The 15,936-nt window shown below is 39.4% G+C and overlaps 1 protein-coding gene across 1 annotated transcript in view; it reads right to left on the minus strand.

Moving 5' to 3' along the window:
* The window catches only part of LOC113405142 (probable leucine--tRNA ligase, mitochondrial), a 119,307-nt gene that overhangs the window by 41,648 nt on the left and 61,723 nt on the right, over positions 1-15,936 (minus strand). Inside the window, exons 8-10 of the mRNA XM_026646042.1 lie at positions 11,671-11,778; positions 7,960-8,119; positions 3,505-3,609 (exon numbers count right to left, since the gene is read on the minus strand). Of these exons, the coding sequence (XP_026501827.1) occupies positions 3,505-3,609; positions 7,960-8,119; positions 11,671-11,778 (373 nt within the window). The remainder of the gene's footprint in view (positions 1-3,504; positions 3,610-7,959; positions 8,120-11,670; positions 11,779-15,936) is intronic.

The raw sequence follows: 15,936 nt of genomic DNA on the forward strand, positions 1-15,936 counted from the left end.
TATCACTGTGCTAGCTCAGGAAAACCTGAAAATGATTGGGTCTGAAATTGACTAAAAATAAAACTGAAATTGACTAATCTGTTTTCATTTACCAAATTGAGAGAAATGCAAAAGCTAATCGAGTAGCATAAATACATAGTAAGTTGTTTTAAAATAACTGAAGGTGTTATTAAAAACAAAGGTTAGGTTTTTTAAAAAAGAAAATGACTTAACTTAACAATGTCCTTCAACACTGCTGCCCCTTCTTTTTAAAATCTCATCCTTTGCTATCAGAAAGTCATCTCCAGTAATTCCAATTCAAAGTTATGTCAACCTTCCATTCAGAATAAAGCTAGAGAAAGCATTTCTTACTGCTGCCAGAATAAGCCATTCTGTCAGAATATTTAAGGCCACCGATGACACCTTTTCCCACTGTGCCTTATTACCTGGGACATTCACACATTTTGAATACAAGTCTCTTCTAACCCACATAGAATTCTTTTTATTGCTGCAACTTACCAATATCAAAAAGTGATGTATTATTTTAAAATAACCCTTGTTCATAATGTTACCACCTGACAGCTGCAATCTGTTCAGCAGCTGTTGTGTTTCACCTACAAGGACTGCATTCTGGTCGTTAGCTAAGAAATCCCCATTTTTATTATACGTATTTATATTAAAATATTAATTATATGTTGTTTGACATACTATATAACATGGTGATGTATATCCTTCTACGTTAGTTTGTTTTCATTTTGTGGGGGTCAATTGTTCTATTTTTTAAATAAGTCTGCATTACTAGGTTGGCCTCCATCAGCCAGAACAGCAGATATATTGACCAACCCAAATGTCAGGTTAGCTTTTTTCCTTCCTATTCTTGGAAACAACTGTTGATATTACAGATCTAGAGGCTCTCAAAAAATGATCTAAAAAAACCAACCACCTTAGAATTATCGCAATACAAACTTGAATTCAAAAATAACATACACCCTTACTCAGCCACGGAACTGCCCATTATGTTAAATATTTCAACTGTCTCGATATATGGAAATACATAAGCAGATAACTAATGCAAAACAAAAGAACAAACAAAAAAGAAACCAAAATGTGGAATCACTATGAAACTCCACAGCAGAAGCTCCCTATTGCCATTCTTAAACCCCTATTAAAGCATGGTATATCGGTATCTTACTAAGTCAACGAACCCCCTGCAATCCACCACAGGTGGTTTTACCATATGCTGCACAAATAGAGGAAAGCAGCTCCCACATTTTAGTCTATTTTTCTTTAGAGAAGATGATGATGCCACTGTCCTATATCAAAACTCAACAGTTGGCATCCAGCATTTCTTGGGAAGATCTGGGAGGTATCCAGCATACATAAGACCAAAGTACATGCCAGTGAACAAAATAAAGGCTTGTCATGAAAAATAATATTAGGGAAACTCAATTATTTGGCTTCTCCTATTCCAGAAATTGTTTTGATATTCTTTGCCTCCCAAAAATACAATGGTGTATTAGTTATTTACTCCTTGGAGATTAAAGTGGAAGTACGTGACAAAAATGTTGAACGGAACTGTATTATATCAAATCATCACTAGGAGTCAATAAAGAATATGGCACATGGAAGTCATATTAATACTGATGGTATATCACACCCAAACTAATAAAGATGCAGTAAAATATCCTATCAATACTCATACAATATTTTAAAATTATTTTTTAATTGAATTTAGTTCTTATCAAAAGTTCCAGATTAACAGCCTGGAGCTTGACTTTCTTTATCTAAAGAAAATTTCAAGATAACCTATTCATTCAAAAATGAATATTTGAAGCAATTTGTGTGTACAAAGCTACTCAATACATACACAAACAAGTATGTGCTAAAATTCTGAACGTGCAAATTTGGAGACTCTTGAAAATCTGGATTCCTCCTAATAAAACAGCCAAGTTTGTTTAACATCTTGAAGAAGATGAATACCTTTAAAAAGTTACAAGGCTTTGTAACCCTGGCTGGCTTTGCAAAGGCTGAGAGGGGGACACCGAAAAGGAAGGCATTGATTGACTGAGTGAGAAAGACAGGGAAAACACAGAAGAAAGACAATACATGGAATCTTTAAGATTTTAAAAAACACTTTTTTGGACTAAGTCGAGTTAGGTTGTTGGTTTTTTTTTTTTTAATCTCTAAAAGAAATTGAAAAGATCCAAAACACACTTTGTTTTGTTCCCTTCTGTCTTCCCTCCTCAATGCCTCAATGTCCTCCCCCACACTTGTTCATATGCATCTTCCTAACATGTATTAAGCTTTTACAGCTCTTTAAGACTATCTAAAAAAAAAATTTGTGAAGGAAAATAAGACAAATAAGATGAAGGTAGAAACAACCTAAAAAAATCTCTCACTTTAACAGTTCACATCACTCACCTACATTTTACTGATTCTAAACGGGGCATAATAATACAGTCTATTATATGATTGGGCTAACGAGTTCCAACCCATGCTGTGAAACTCATAATATCACAGCTAGTAGGCTAGTCACATCACTTGATTTATTCAATCCATTTTTTCTAATAACTGTTAATAAAGAATTTCTAAGAAAATTCAGCAGCTTATGAGAACATAATGAACTTAAAAACTGATTAAACAAGAACCCACCAAGAGGAACTCTGTATTTTATTATTGATTTTTTGTTCAATCAGACCTCTGAAGTGGCCCCTGTTTTCCAGAAAGCTGCACATTTGGGCTAATATTCCACATTTGCCACCCAGCCTGGTCCTGCCCTGTAGGGTAGCATACATAGGCTAATACTCCCCAGGACGTAAAACCAGCAAGGTGCAAAGAAAGAAGCAGAAGAGAGTCTAGAAGAAGTAGCAAGGCAAGACAGGGCTGAGAGCCCTGGGGATGGTACATTCAGGTTCCCAGCTTTGAGATCATTGACCATGATCAAACACAATTATTGTACATTCTGTATTATTTTATTGATATCAAAACAAATACAACTAGATAAACCCAAATTTGGATTGATAGTTTGATACATTTATTGAAGTAAGGCAATTTTTAAGTTACCTTGTTTGGGGAGTTCTATTGTGTGTAGGCAAAGCAAAACTACACTGCTATGAGTTTGATCTTTGGCAAATATTTTTTACGTCAAGCATTGATGCTGTTCTGTTTTGGTATGTGTGAGAAAGAGACACACTCATATTCACATGTCTTGTATTATAATTCTTAAGAGAAAATGTGGAGGTCTTCAACCTTGGGGGTCTCACTACAGTCAGCTTTTAATTTTATTAATTTTTTATAATATTTTTCTCTTTCATTACAATATATTACCCTGTCTCTTTGTATTCAGACCTGTAACAAATTCTGCATAGCTACCTTTCCTTTCCTTTTCCCTTAATTAAGAAGAATATTGCCTCTAAAGGCCCTAAGACAGCCATTATCTTCAAAGGTTTACAGCAGCAGTTCCGGTGCTCCAAAATGGTAACTGAAAAACTTCAATGTTGCTCTTGTATTTTAAATGTCACTTACCTATTTTAGTATCAACATAGTTCTCAAAAGCTGATTTTGCAGAGATGACTATAGGAACCTCCTGTTTGGTAAGTAAGTTCATTGCTGTCACTGACGTAAGACAGTCTGCAAATACATGTAAAGATCACAATAATTAAAATATGACACCAACAGTGCTAAGAATCTCACTTATTAATATGAAAATTTCTGTGCTTTGCATCCTAATTTCTTATGAGGTAACCCACTGAATCAAAGTACTTTCTTTGTTTAAAGGGAGAGACTCAATTTAGAATCTAGTCAATTTCAAAATATGAATTTAAAGCTGTTAAAAGCTTCTGTAAGTCCCACTGCCAAATTTTGTGATTTAAAAAGCTGTTTTTCTGTTCCCTGATGGCATGTGAAAGATCCCCACAAATAAGAGAAACTAACTCACTATATAGTAGAAACCGAGGAACAGACAATGTGCAAAGAACTGATAAATGTACAAAGTAAACCAAGTGAACCATTATTGTTCTCCAATTTCTTTCAGGGTTACTCATTTTAGAAATTACTTGAAACAACAGCTGGTACTACAATTTCAGACCAAAGCATTATTTTGGCTGACAATGCTCCTTTAAAATAGTAAATTCTAGGGCTGTCAATTAATCGCAGTTAACTCATGCTATTAACTCAAAAAAAAATCGCAATTAATTGCACTTATAACAATAGAATACCAATTGAAATTTATTAAATATTTTTGAATGTTTTTCTACATTTTCAATATTGATTTCAATTACAACACAGAATACAAAGTGCACAGTGTTCACTTTATATTATTATTTTTGATAATGGGGGAGATGGATAGCTCAGTGGTTTGAGCATTGGCCTGCTCAAAGGTGACAAGCTTCCAGGTGGATTTCGTGGCTGATGCAGAAATGTCATACACAGAGTGCCTCTTGACACAGGGCTGACAAGCGTGCTCTCCCTTGCCTGTTGATGTAGACCATCGAGGCTGTGTTGTCCATCAGGACTCATACCACCTTGCCCAACAGGTGGGGCAGGAAGACTCTGCACACCAGCCAGACTGCTTGGAGCTCTTTGATGTTTATGTGCAACTTCGCCTCCTCCGGGGACCACATCCCCATGTCTGGAGGTCGCCGAGATGCACACCCCAGCCCAGGTCCAAGGCATCCAACACCAACTCGATGGAGTGAAGGGGGTTGTCGAACGGAACCCCCTCCAGGACTGTCCTGAGGTCAGTCCACCATCACAGCGAGGTAAGTTACGCCTGAGGAAGGGTAACAATCTTTTCCAGGGGGGTCTCGGAACTGGAAATAGATCATTCCCAGCCATTGTTGCAGGGGCTGCATCCTGAACCTGGCATGGCAGACCACGTAAGTGCACACTGCCATGTGACCCAGCAGGCACAGACAGACCCTGGTTGTAGTCAGAGGGAACGCAGAGACTTTCACAATGAGGTTCACCAACACGTGGAACCTTTCCAGCGGCAGGAATGCTCTGGAGCAGGTCGAGTCGAGGACTGCTCCGATTAACTCTATCCTTTGCACCGGCACTAATGTTGACTTTTTGTCGTTTACCAGTAGGCCCAGGGATCGGCACGTGGCTTGAAGCACTGCGACATCCCTTTGACTTCAATGGGGCCAGGATGTTCCTCTATGTATAGATATACACAAATATATAAGTAAATGGCACGAGTGCATAGCTATACTATAGTAGAGGTGTGTGGCACTCTACCTCAAAATAGCACCCTGGAACCCACATATTGACCACTGTGATATGATTAGGATATGTTTTGTACACAGTATGCCTTGTGAGGTATCATTTAAAAAGTCTCAATCCGCTGAACATTACTATCCTATTGGATTGTATATACTATCATTGTACGTGAAGTGATGAAGTATTGCTATGTGTTTGTTACTGAAATATGGGGTAAGTAGAAAAAGCCCACAATTAGCTTTTCAGTGACAACAAAGAACAACTGACATGACAGATTTACATCAGGACCAGCCAGACATGTGTTGATGACCCATCAATAAGAATCCACTGTCCCAGAGACTCCTCAGAGAGGGCATGTACCGAATGGGGGTTACCTAGCCCCCCACGTCACAAAGGCCGGTGCATGTACACTTTCCTTTGACAAAGTGGTGAACTAATTGATGAGCTTGCACTGTTCAAGAGGAGGTCTTGAGCTGTGTAAAACGGTACATTTCTGGGGTGCAAGTCTGGGGAAATTGGCTGGGGCCTCTCTCTGTATAATTCATGAGTGGCTTACAGAGCATTCATGCAACTTAGCTTGGTGTGTCCCTGTATGTTGTTGACTGAGTGAGCACAGCACCTGGAGGGGTTTTGCTGCTTGTCACTAGCACATTGTAAGAGAGACAGCCCAGGGAGGAGAATTAATGGGATACAGCGGTCCCACAGTCCAGATTGTACCCCAAGGGTGTGTCACAAGGTGTGTAACTGTTTCCATTTTAAAGGTTCTTTTCAATTGCTTATAACTTTCTCAAACTTTCATCATTCTGGCTGAAATTTTCTAGATTTGGTCTCACAGGAGGGTGAATTCCTATAGGCAACTTGAAGCAACAATGGTTCAACTATTTTTGTGTAGGAAATGTGTAAAAAATACACTTTTGCCATTATCAAAAATAACACGTGATCTTTACTGCACAGCTTTTGCGCTCCAGTCGTCTGGCATAGGAATATAAAAGTCGGCAAGGATGTAATCCCTAGGACGCAGCTGTGCCTTTCTCTGGGCCACTGAAAATCTGTTTTGATTTAGCTGAGTTATAAGAGCTTAACATGCATTTCTCACAGGCATAGTGGTTTTTAATCATACAACAGAATCCCTCTGATATGCCAGCTCCAGTTTCTCCTGGCTCCCATGGAAGAGGCTTGGGATAACCAATACCTTCCGGCCCCAGTTTCTTCTGATTCCATATGAAAAATTTCAAGGTTGTAAAAATGAACCATTCAAGTCAGGAAGTACTTAACTCTGCTCCCTGCGCATTTACATTATGGCACTGTCTTTAATTACATGTTCACTTTTTTTTTCCCTGTAGGATTATTTCCTCATTCCCTGCAGAAGTTGGAGAGTATGAAGTTAATGAGGCAGTGGGCCACACATTGAGCAGCAAAGATAAAAATAATTCTTGAAATGCTGCCTCATTCTCTGAGCCATGTATTCTGTCACTGAATGAGGTGGAAAAAGTAGTATGCATTTATGATATTAAAGGCACTGAGCAAGATTCTCTGGTCAGCTCTGTCCCTGTGCACAGTGCTGCAAAGGGGATGGAATCAGGCTCATCTTTCCTGTTGGGGATATCCCCCATGTGGGCAAGTCTCCAACAGCTGTAAACCTGGCATAGCCAGTTCCTATATCACCCTCCCTACAGCTCTCAGTGCAGCAAGCATGTCACAGGTGGGGAAGAGTAGCTGAAATGCACTGTGCTCCAACTACCCACAGCAGGCAGATGGCCCCTTAGGGACTATTGTGAGCTGTGGCAATTTAGAGTAGCCCTAAATCTATGCCCAGGCCAGACATTGGGAAGAGAGTCAGGGAGATACAACTGGTTCTCTGATGGTTTCCCTTATCTGTTCCACTGAGCGTGAGAGGAGCAAAGCAGAGGATTTGACCTTATATTATAAACACATGTGCACAAGGTAGTTAATATTTTTTCAACTTAATAAAAATACAAGTATTAGCAGAATGAAGTAGAACTAAAATATGTATATTTTGTACTTAATCTGCTTTAAGGCATCCTGTTACTCTTATCGTTGTGAGTTTCCAAATGTAACAAAATAACAGGCCATACCTCTACTTAGCCCAGGTGAGTGCGGTGTCTCTTAGGAAGTCAGTTACAACTCTCTTACCCTGGAGGACAGTCTGTGCCAGCTCCAGAATAAGTCAAGGCCAGCCATGGGGCTGCTCTAACTTACACCATTGGGACATTATGCCAGCTGAGGATCAATGTGACAAAGCATATCTTAGCCATGCTCCCTTCACATTCCCATCTTTTCCCACATGCCCCCTACACCCCAGGGATGGGGTAGGGCAGAATGGGGAGGTATTTGTGGCTGACTCTGCCAGCTTTATGCCAATGAGGAGGCAACACTCCACCAGGACAATTTTCCACTGGGCAACTACAACCAGAATCTGGACCTTTCTACCATTCATGGTAGAAAGGGCCCAGAACAGAAACAGGAATCTGGCCCACTACTTTCATGCAACCAATTGACTTCTTTAAAGGTTTATCAACCATTATAATACTAAGACTGACATTCCAGCTATTGTCATCCCACCATCCTTGAAGTCAGGATGAGGTAAAGTGATACTACTTGACGTGTACAAAGAATCAAAAGGAATTGTTCCTCCTCAACAGGAATTTTCATGCTCATGCTTCCCTTTTTTTTTTTTTTTTTAAACTTTAGTCTCTAAAACTATCACAATTCCAGAATAAAATAAAAATAAAAACTCACCTTTGCCTGGGATGAACTCACTCTGCAACACTTCCTTCAGACTACTATTTCCATGCAGTAGTCTATGATCAGGTAAAACATATAAGTGGGAAGCTCCATAAATGGCTTCAGGTGTATAGGTATAGGCAGCTAGCTTCTCTCCTGTTTCTTTGCCATTAACCTGATAAAGAGCAGAAAGTATTCCAGAGCAGTTTTATTGCTAATTTTCTCCATTAAAATGCCATTTTTTATATTTCCTTCTGCTGTGACAATTGGTCTATAACTTTTGCCTGCTTAAGAATATACCATGGAAAGTAGGTCAAATTGTTTTCAATAAAGAATGTTATAAACAGGTGCAAGAGAAACAGACAGATGGACTAAATTAGTCCAAACAGAAAGTCACACATATTGATATAATCCAAGGACTGTTCAAATTATGTTTGTTAAAAGCATATGACATGGAGCTGGAAGTTAGTGCACCAAAACTGCTGCATCAGATATTAGGCCTAATGGTGTGCAAAATGATGTGGGATTGGGCTATTCCATCAATCACTCCTTGCTAAAAGAAACAGACTTTGGGGGGAAAGAAAATAGAGAAAGAACTGACAATATGAAATAACAGAAATGGTGGCTACTGAAGCAAACTTCACCTTCATGGCTTCCATCCCCACAATCTCTTGGGACCCTGGGGCCTTTATTACCCTAATCCTGAGATGTCCTGACCAGACTGGGATAGAGAAAGCGACCCAGATAACATCGCCACCTCTACTGGCTCCAGCTGATTCCCAACCACCACTTGGGATGAAAGGGATTGGACTTTAACAGTAGCAGCAGCAGAAGCAACAACTCCAGCCCATCACAACTAACTTCTCTTTTACCCAAAAGGATAGTTATTAACACCACCTAAGACATTGTCAAACAAGGGGTTTTTTCCTTCTAAAAACTCTCTCTAGCTAAAGGGAATAAGGGATATTGTTAAAATGAAAGCCTTACATAATACTTCAGATTTCAAATGCTTTAGCTATTTTTCCTTCTTTTCTGTATCTTTAATAAAAGGTTACAAGGATTTTTAATGGTTGCTGTGGTACTAAGCTGGCAGAGGTCTCTGTACCAAACCCAGGACCTTGTTTAACACTGTTTATTGTTGGACAGGGACTGGGGTTATGTTAACACCTTTGGCCTATATAGTCTATCTAACTTAATACAATACCACACCTTCCTTCCTATTCACATTAAAGGCCCAATTAATCCATCAGATACACAAGGATAACTCCCAATATCACAGGCAGAAGCTAACTCTCCAGAGCTCAAATCCTGACTCAGACACCATCTCTCTCTGTGGCTCTGGAAAAGAGAATCTTCTTGCCTCTGTTTCCCCATCTATAAAATAGGGATAATCATACTTAAGAACCTCTTTGGGTATTTAGCCTTATCCAATGCTACACAAGTCAATGGGAGCTTTCCATTCACTACAACAAGCACTGTATCAGACCCATTGTGAGAATATCACAGTTAATGTTTGCAAATCACTTTGATGTATTATAAGTAAATGACTAATGACTTTATGCACAGTAAGCATTATTCAGGGACTGCTGTATTCTGTGGCTACAGAATTTACCATGAAAATCTATCCCTTGCCACAGATTTGTGATCCAGAATCTAAACTTTCATTTAAAAAAAATTATGGCTATGGCCCTAGTGGTAGTGAAAATAATCTTGTTTTTCTGAGTTTGCAGGCATCCTGCGACAATAGTTCTGACAGAAATTGCCCCATTATTCATCTAAATGAGGTGCTGAATCTGAAATCTAAACAGAATTTTAAACTGTTTCCATCTCCAGCCTCCCCACTGACATTTCTACAATGAAGTTAAATGCTGCAGATTTTTGTACTTACAACACATAATGAAAACTGGAAAAGATGGCACAATATGAAATAAATTAAATGTAATATATGACTAACACTATGGACACTGTACACTGATATTTATTTTCATATTTTATTAATTAAAAATCTATTTTTTAAATTTAAATTAAGCTACTGCAGAATTGCTACAGAATTTTGGTCCCGTTAAATGCTTTAGCACATGGAGCCCTCAGAGGAGATTTTCAAGTGCACATCGAGGCATACATTTACAGAAGCCTCTAACTAAGGTGGCCGGTTTTTCAGATGTGCAGAGCCCCTTTAAGGTATTTCAATTTGGGATCCCAGAAATTAAAACACCTAAAGTAATTAGTCATTTATGAAATGTTAGGCCAAAGCAATTAGGCACCTAACTCTCACTGAAAGTGATTGAGAGTTAGGTGCCTAACACCATTGGTACCTTTGAAAATCTCTCACTTGATTGTCATCCAGAGTCATTCACTTTTGCATCTTTCCAAAAGGATGCCAAATATTCTCTTTGTTCTGTGGACAGAGCACAGGGCAAAGTGTACCTGTACTTTTCTTAAGTTCTCCTTATCTACCTACCTCTTTTATCCAGCACTTTTCTTTAGGTTCCTCAGTGTCTAGTTTTCTAGTTTGCATGAAACGTACTACTTACAATAAATAGTACTATCAATATAAACAGGCTCAATTTAGCATAGATTTCCCAAGAGGGGAGTTCTTCCATTGCCAGTGGAGGAAAAGAAAAAAACAAACAAATCTCTTACCCCTGTTGCTCTACACTGATATCTATGGGTTTGAGAGGTATATGTGTGCCTCCTCAACAACCCCTGTTGCTTTAAAAAGTTTCTGTGGTCATGCATGTTGGCAAGACTCAATGTTAGGAAGGAAAACAAATATTGAGCAGAGAAAGCTTCTGTACCCAAAGCATTTAACCAAAAATAGTTTTAAAGACTCAACTGCTAAAGAAAAGCCAGTAGTATTTTGTCCTACTAAGAATTAATAATAGGTTCATGTGATTTTTGTCCCAAGAGCTAATAACCACAGTAGCAAAAATACTTATACTTGATGCAGCTGGCTTTTCTTGGGAATGGTTGGAGATGAAAGAACTACTAAGTTAGATCTGTATAACTTCTCAGCACTCGTCAGTGGACTTTGTGGACCCTAGCACACACAGACAGAACTGAACAGCTACAGGGTTCCAAACTGCTGAACTCACACAACAAATTTTGGTGGAGGATTTCAGTTTCTTGCTTTTTATACTAATGAGAAGCTACTAAAATTTTACTACTTTTCTCCCATGAATAAATTCCAGTACAATGAAGAACTGGAGCTTTTAAATGTGACTCACGAAGCTGATATGATCATTATGAGAACACTCAGAAACACAGCTCAACATACCTGTCCTCTTTGTTTTATCTTAACCCTACATATCTGTTTTTTACTCCGTCCAGTGATTAAATGTAGTCTCATGACATTAGCTTCCCACTAAACCTGATATATTTAAGTAATCTCGCATCTTAATTTGCTTTGGGTTAGAATAGTGAATTTTGATCAGCCACAGATTTGGGTTATTAAGTAAAAGTTCACTTACAAAAATACTAAGGTCTGCCACAATTTTTCTGCAGGAAATCTTCAATGAGCTTTGACTGTTATAGTGCAGTAAGAATAAAAATAATGCAAAGTGTTACATTTAATAAACATATATATATATATATATTTGTAAAACAATATGTAATAGTATCCTTAACTTTCGAAAGTCTTCTAGATATTAAGAGAAATCCTATTATGCATTTCAGTCATTTTGCATAATCCACACAAAGAAAGGGATGGTCACATTTCTGACTCACCTTTAACACGAAGTCAAGATAACATCCAACACAATCACCTATCCAGTTTGCTTGCATTTCCTTTATACCATACCACTCAGGGAGATCAGACAAAGAATCAAGCATGGCCTGGCACAATATAAACGAGGTGTTAGCAACTCTAGCATATATATAAAACCACATACATTAACACTTTCAAATTTAGTTATATAAAGGGGCACAGCAGTAGAGCTGCAGGAGTAAAAACATGAACAAGGTGTTCTTCTACTATAGCTCCCACAATTTCATATCTTTCAAGAACTAGTGGAACATGGCAAAGGCCAGAAATGTGGTGCATCTAATTGTTTGAGACATAGCTTCCTTACGGGTACAGTCTTAAACAGTGAACACAGAAAGACTAGGAAGAAAAAGTAAACAAGGGAAGATACCATTTTAAATCTGTGTTAATTGTAGACCCGATCCTGAAAACGTGCATGTGATTGGTCCTGTTGAGCACAACAGGACTGTTTATATGCATATGTTTTTCAGGACTGAATGCTATTTTTGGACTAGTTCTCTGGCTAATAGCCTGGAAATTGTATACAGATAGGTCACATTTATTTACCCTAAATTTTTCAAACTCAACTAATTGTCATACTATAACAATGAGGCTGATGCTGTCCATCAGTTTTACATACGTTATGAGATTTTTATAATTTTATTTATACTTTACCTAGCACAATAGGCCCAATTCTGAATGGGACCTCTGGTTGCTATTGTAATACAAATAATATTAATTGACAATAATAGTGTATATTAAATATAAAATGTTATGTTAATACAATATTACGGATAAGACTCTACCCACACAACAAAGAAGAAATTCACAGCGATGGTTCCCACATTATTTTCTTCCCATCCATAATGTAGCAGTTTGCATTACTGTAACTTGTATGCAGTTTGTGTACATTATATAGAGAGTTATAGACATATTGCTTTCTTAGTGTTCACGCTCAGGCACACATAAACAGCATGGAGCATTGATTGCTGTTGGAAGCATTGCTTTAAATCTGCTCATTTTGTTTACATAATTTGAAAAGTTTTTTTTATAAATTAAAGAAACACAAAGAATTTAAACAAAGAATTTTAGAGGAGGGTATAATGGAAACCCCATCTCAATCTATACTTCATAAGATTTGACATTTTTGCTAGGAGTATTCCAGCACTGTCCAAAACTTTTACCTTGGCAGAAATACAGCTGGAGGCATGAGTCAGACAGAAAGATAGTTGATACAATGTTCAGTAGTTAATTTCTAAGTAGAGGAAGTCAATATGCTGTATCACTTGTCCTTAAGTTGCACAGCTCCAACATGAAACATGAAAGCCTTTTATTATTTTGTTAATTTACAATTACCAGGGAGCATGGATCATTCATACTATACGTCACTAATTAGGCTCCACTTCATAGAATATAATTACTGAACACACAATTTGCTCTTTTCAATTATTATGTTTTAATTATACTAAAAATGTCCAAAATTATATACTTAAAACATGTTACAAATGCTAGTTGCTGGCTACTGATGTTTTTACTATGATTCACTCTATGATTCACAATATAATACATTTTTGTCATCCACACCCCATAGCTACATACTGTTTTGGATTATTATTCCTTATTAGATTAACCTTCTTTTACATCCTCAACTAACTACTTCCTTTTCTGCTGCTTTATAGATATAAGAAAGCTGCTGCCGCTGCTTTTTAAAACAATAATGTAATGACTTTAGTGGAATATAAACCAACAATTCCCTTTATTGTTCCATGTTCTGTTCTAAATGTTCATGTTAAGACTATTTACCTTGCTTGGTGTCCTGTTCCATAGAGTACTGGGCTCTATCTACAGTGAATACTGAGTGCTTACATATAATAACCCAATGCAAGAAATGCAGAGGACAAACCAATGAGTGGATACTTTCTTTTAAAATAATTATATATATTTTATATAAATACATTTTAAGAGTGTGCAAGTAGGTCAATAGACACCTGACTGGCTAGTCAGATACTGTTCTCTTCAAAATCCACTGTGCGACTATTAGGATTTTTTTTATAATTCGAGTGTTGCCCCTAACTGACATCCATTCCACACACACACACGAACAGTCAACTTGAGTGTGGTAGTGCTTTTAACTCGAGTTGGCTGGCCCATCAGAAAATATAACCTACAGATCAGGTTAGCACAATTCCTCAGCTGATAATCACTTTGTGTAGCTCAAACCCTGGGTCCCGCATTGACTTGGGGGCTTAGACCCTCCACTCTTGCAAGGTCCTAGGACCCTGAGTCTGAGCCAGAGTCTGAGATATTTGTGTGTAGACCGAAGGGCGATTAGGGCTTGAGCATAAGTCTGAGCTCTGGCTTGCACTGCAGTAGAGACATACCCTCTCACTCAATCTAGACTACCTTGAGTTTAAACAACTAGAGTTAACTCTGCAGTGAATACATAACCTTATACACTTTGTAAGCACAGAAACTTCTTCACATAAGTGTGTGCCTGCACAGTACACAGTGAAAAGACAAAATAAATGCCGTCAAAATTTCGGCACAGATAATCCTCAATCCCAGTTCTTTGCACTTAAGGCATTGCCCTAATAACTTGAGAGGCCTACACTGGGAAATTTACTAAAAACCAACAATAGTTAAAACATTTTAAACAGTATTACAAAGGGAAAAATGTGCATTGGAGATATATTACTAACATGTTAATAAATGTTACTCGATATTTAATAGATAACCTTACAACAATCTCAAACTGGATACTCATCAGTTCTCACTCATTTAATATGCTCACTTTTTAAAAATCATTTGAGTAAATGAAGACATTTTTGTAAAATGTTCAAAGAAAAATGTTTTCTGAAATGTTCATCACCGAGTAAAATTAAGATGGACTAGATGCTGAAAAAAGTGTCAGTAACAGGGGTAATACTAGTTTTTTCACTCTCCTGATTAAGTAAATGGGAGTGCTCAGCACCACTGAAAATCAAGACACTTATTTGGGTGCCTGAAATACGGATTTAGGAGTCTAACTTCAGGCACCCAAGTTTGAAAATTCAGGTCCCTCACTTTGTTTTCAAACAGAGAAGATACAATTTGGAACCATAGAGAAAATATAAATAAATGTGGCCAAAAGCTAGTTCTGTAATTAGATTAGACACGAGAAATAGCAGGGAAAATAAAGGCATCCACTGGCAGAGCAAAGTCTGAAACAAAGAATTGAATAAAATCAAATGCGATAAAGTGACAAAGAGAATGGACGCAAGGAGAAAGGTTAAGTGACCTAAGACAAATAAGGGAGTAACAAAAGTTTAAACTGTGCTCTGGCAATACACACACTAACAAAATGAACAAAGAAATACAAATCAAGAGTCAGGCCATGTCTACACTAGAAATGCTGCCGGTGGTCCAGCCAGCGAGGTAAGGGGGCAGGGAGCAGAGGGGGTTGGATAGAGGGCAGGGGAGTTCGGGGTCACAGGCGCCAACTTCTCCTGGTGCCGGTGGGTGCTCTACCCCCGCCCCGCCTCCACTCCACCCCCGCCCCGCCCCCATTCCAACCCCTTCCCCAAAGTCCCCACCCCAACTCCGCCCCCTCCCTGCCCCTATTGGACTCCCTCCCCAAATCCCTGCCCCGCCTCTTCCCCGCCTCCTCCCCTGAGTGTGCCACGAACCCACTCCTCCCCACTCCCTCCCAGAGCTTGTTATGCTGCGAAACAGCTGTTTTGTGGTGGCAAGCGCTGGGAGGAGAAGCAGGGACGGGCGCGCTCAGGGGAGGAGGCAGAGGCGGAGTTGAGGTGAGCTGGGGCGGGGCGGGGAGCTTGGCTGCCGTTGGGTGCAGAGCACCCACCAATTTTTCCCCATGGGTGCTCCAGCCCCGGAGCACCCACAGAGTCGGTTCCTATGTTCGGGGTGGTGGTCAGGGGGCAGGGGTGTGGATAGGGGTCGGGGCAGTCAGAGGGTGGGGAACAGGGGGGTTGAATGGGGGCAGGAGTTCCTAGGGGGCAGTCAGGAAGGAGGGGGGTTGGATGGGGTGGCAGGGGGCAGTCAGGGGCAGGGGTTTGGGGGCGGTTGGATGGGGCAGAGTTCCTGGGGGTGGGCAGTCAGAAATGAGAGGAGAGGTTGGATGGGGCGACGGGGGGGCAATCAGGGGCGGAGGGTCCGGGGGCAGTCAGGGGACAGGGAGGGAGGAATGGATGGGGTGACGGGGGGCAATCAGGAGTGGGGAGTCCAGGGGCAGTCAGAGGACAGGGAGGGAG

Source organism: Terrapene carolina, unplaced genomic scaffold (genome assembly GCF_002925995.2).
Source record: "Terrapene carolina triunguis isolate 2854851 unplaced genomic scaffold, T_m_triunguis-2.0 Scaffold34021, whole genome shotgun sequence".
Lineage (NCBI taxonomy): Eukaryota > Metazoa > Chordata > Testudines > Emydidae > Terrapene > Terrapene triunguis.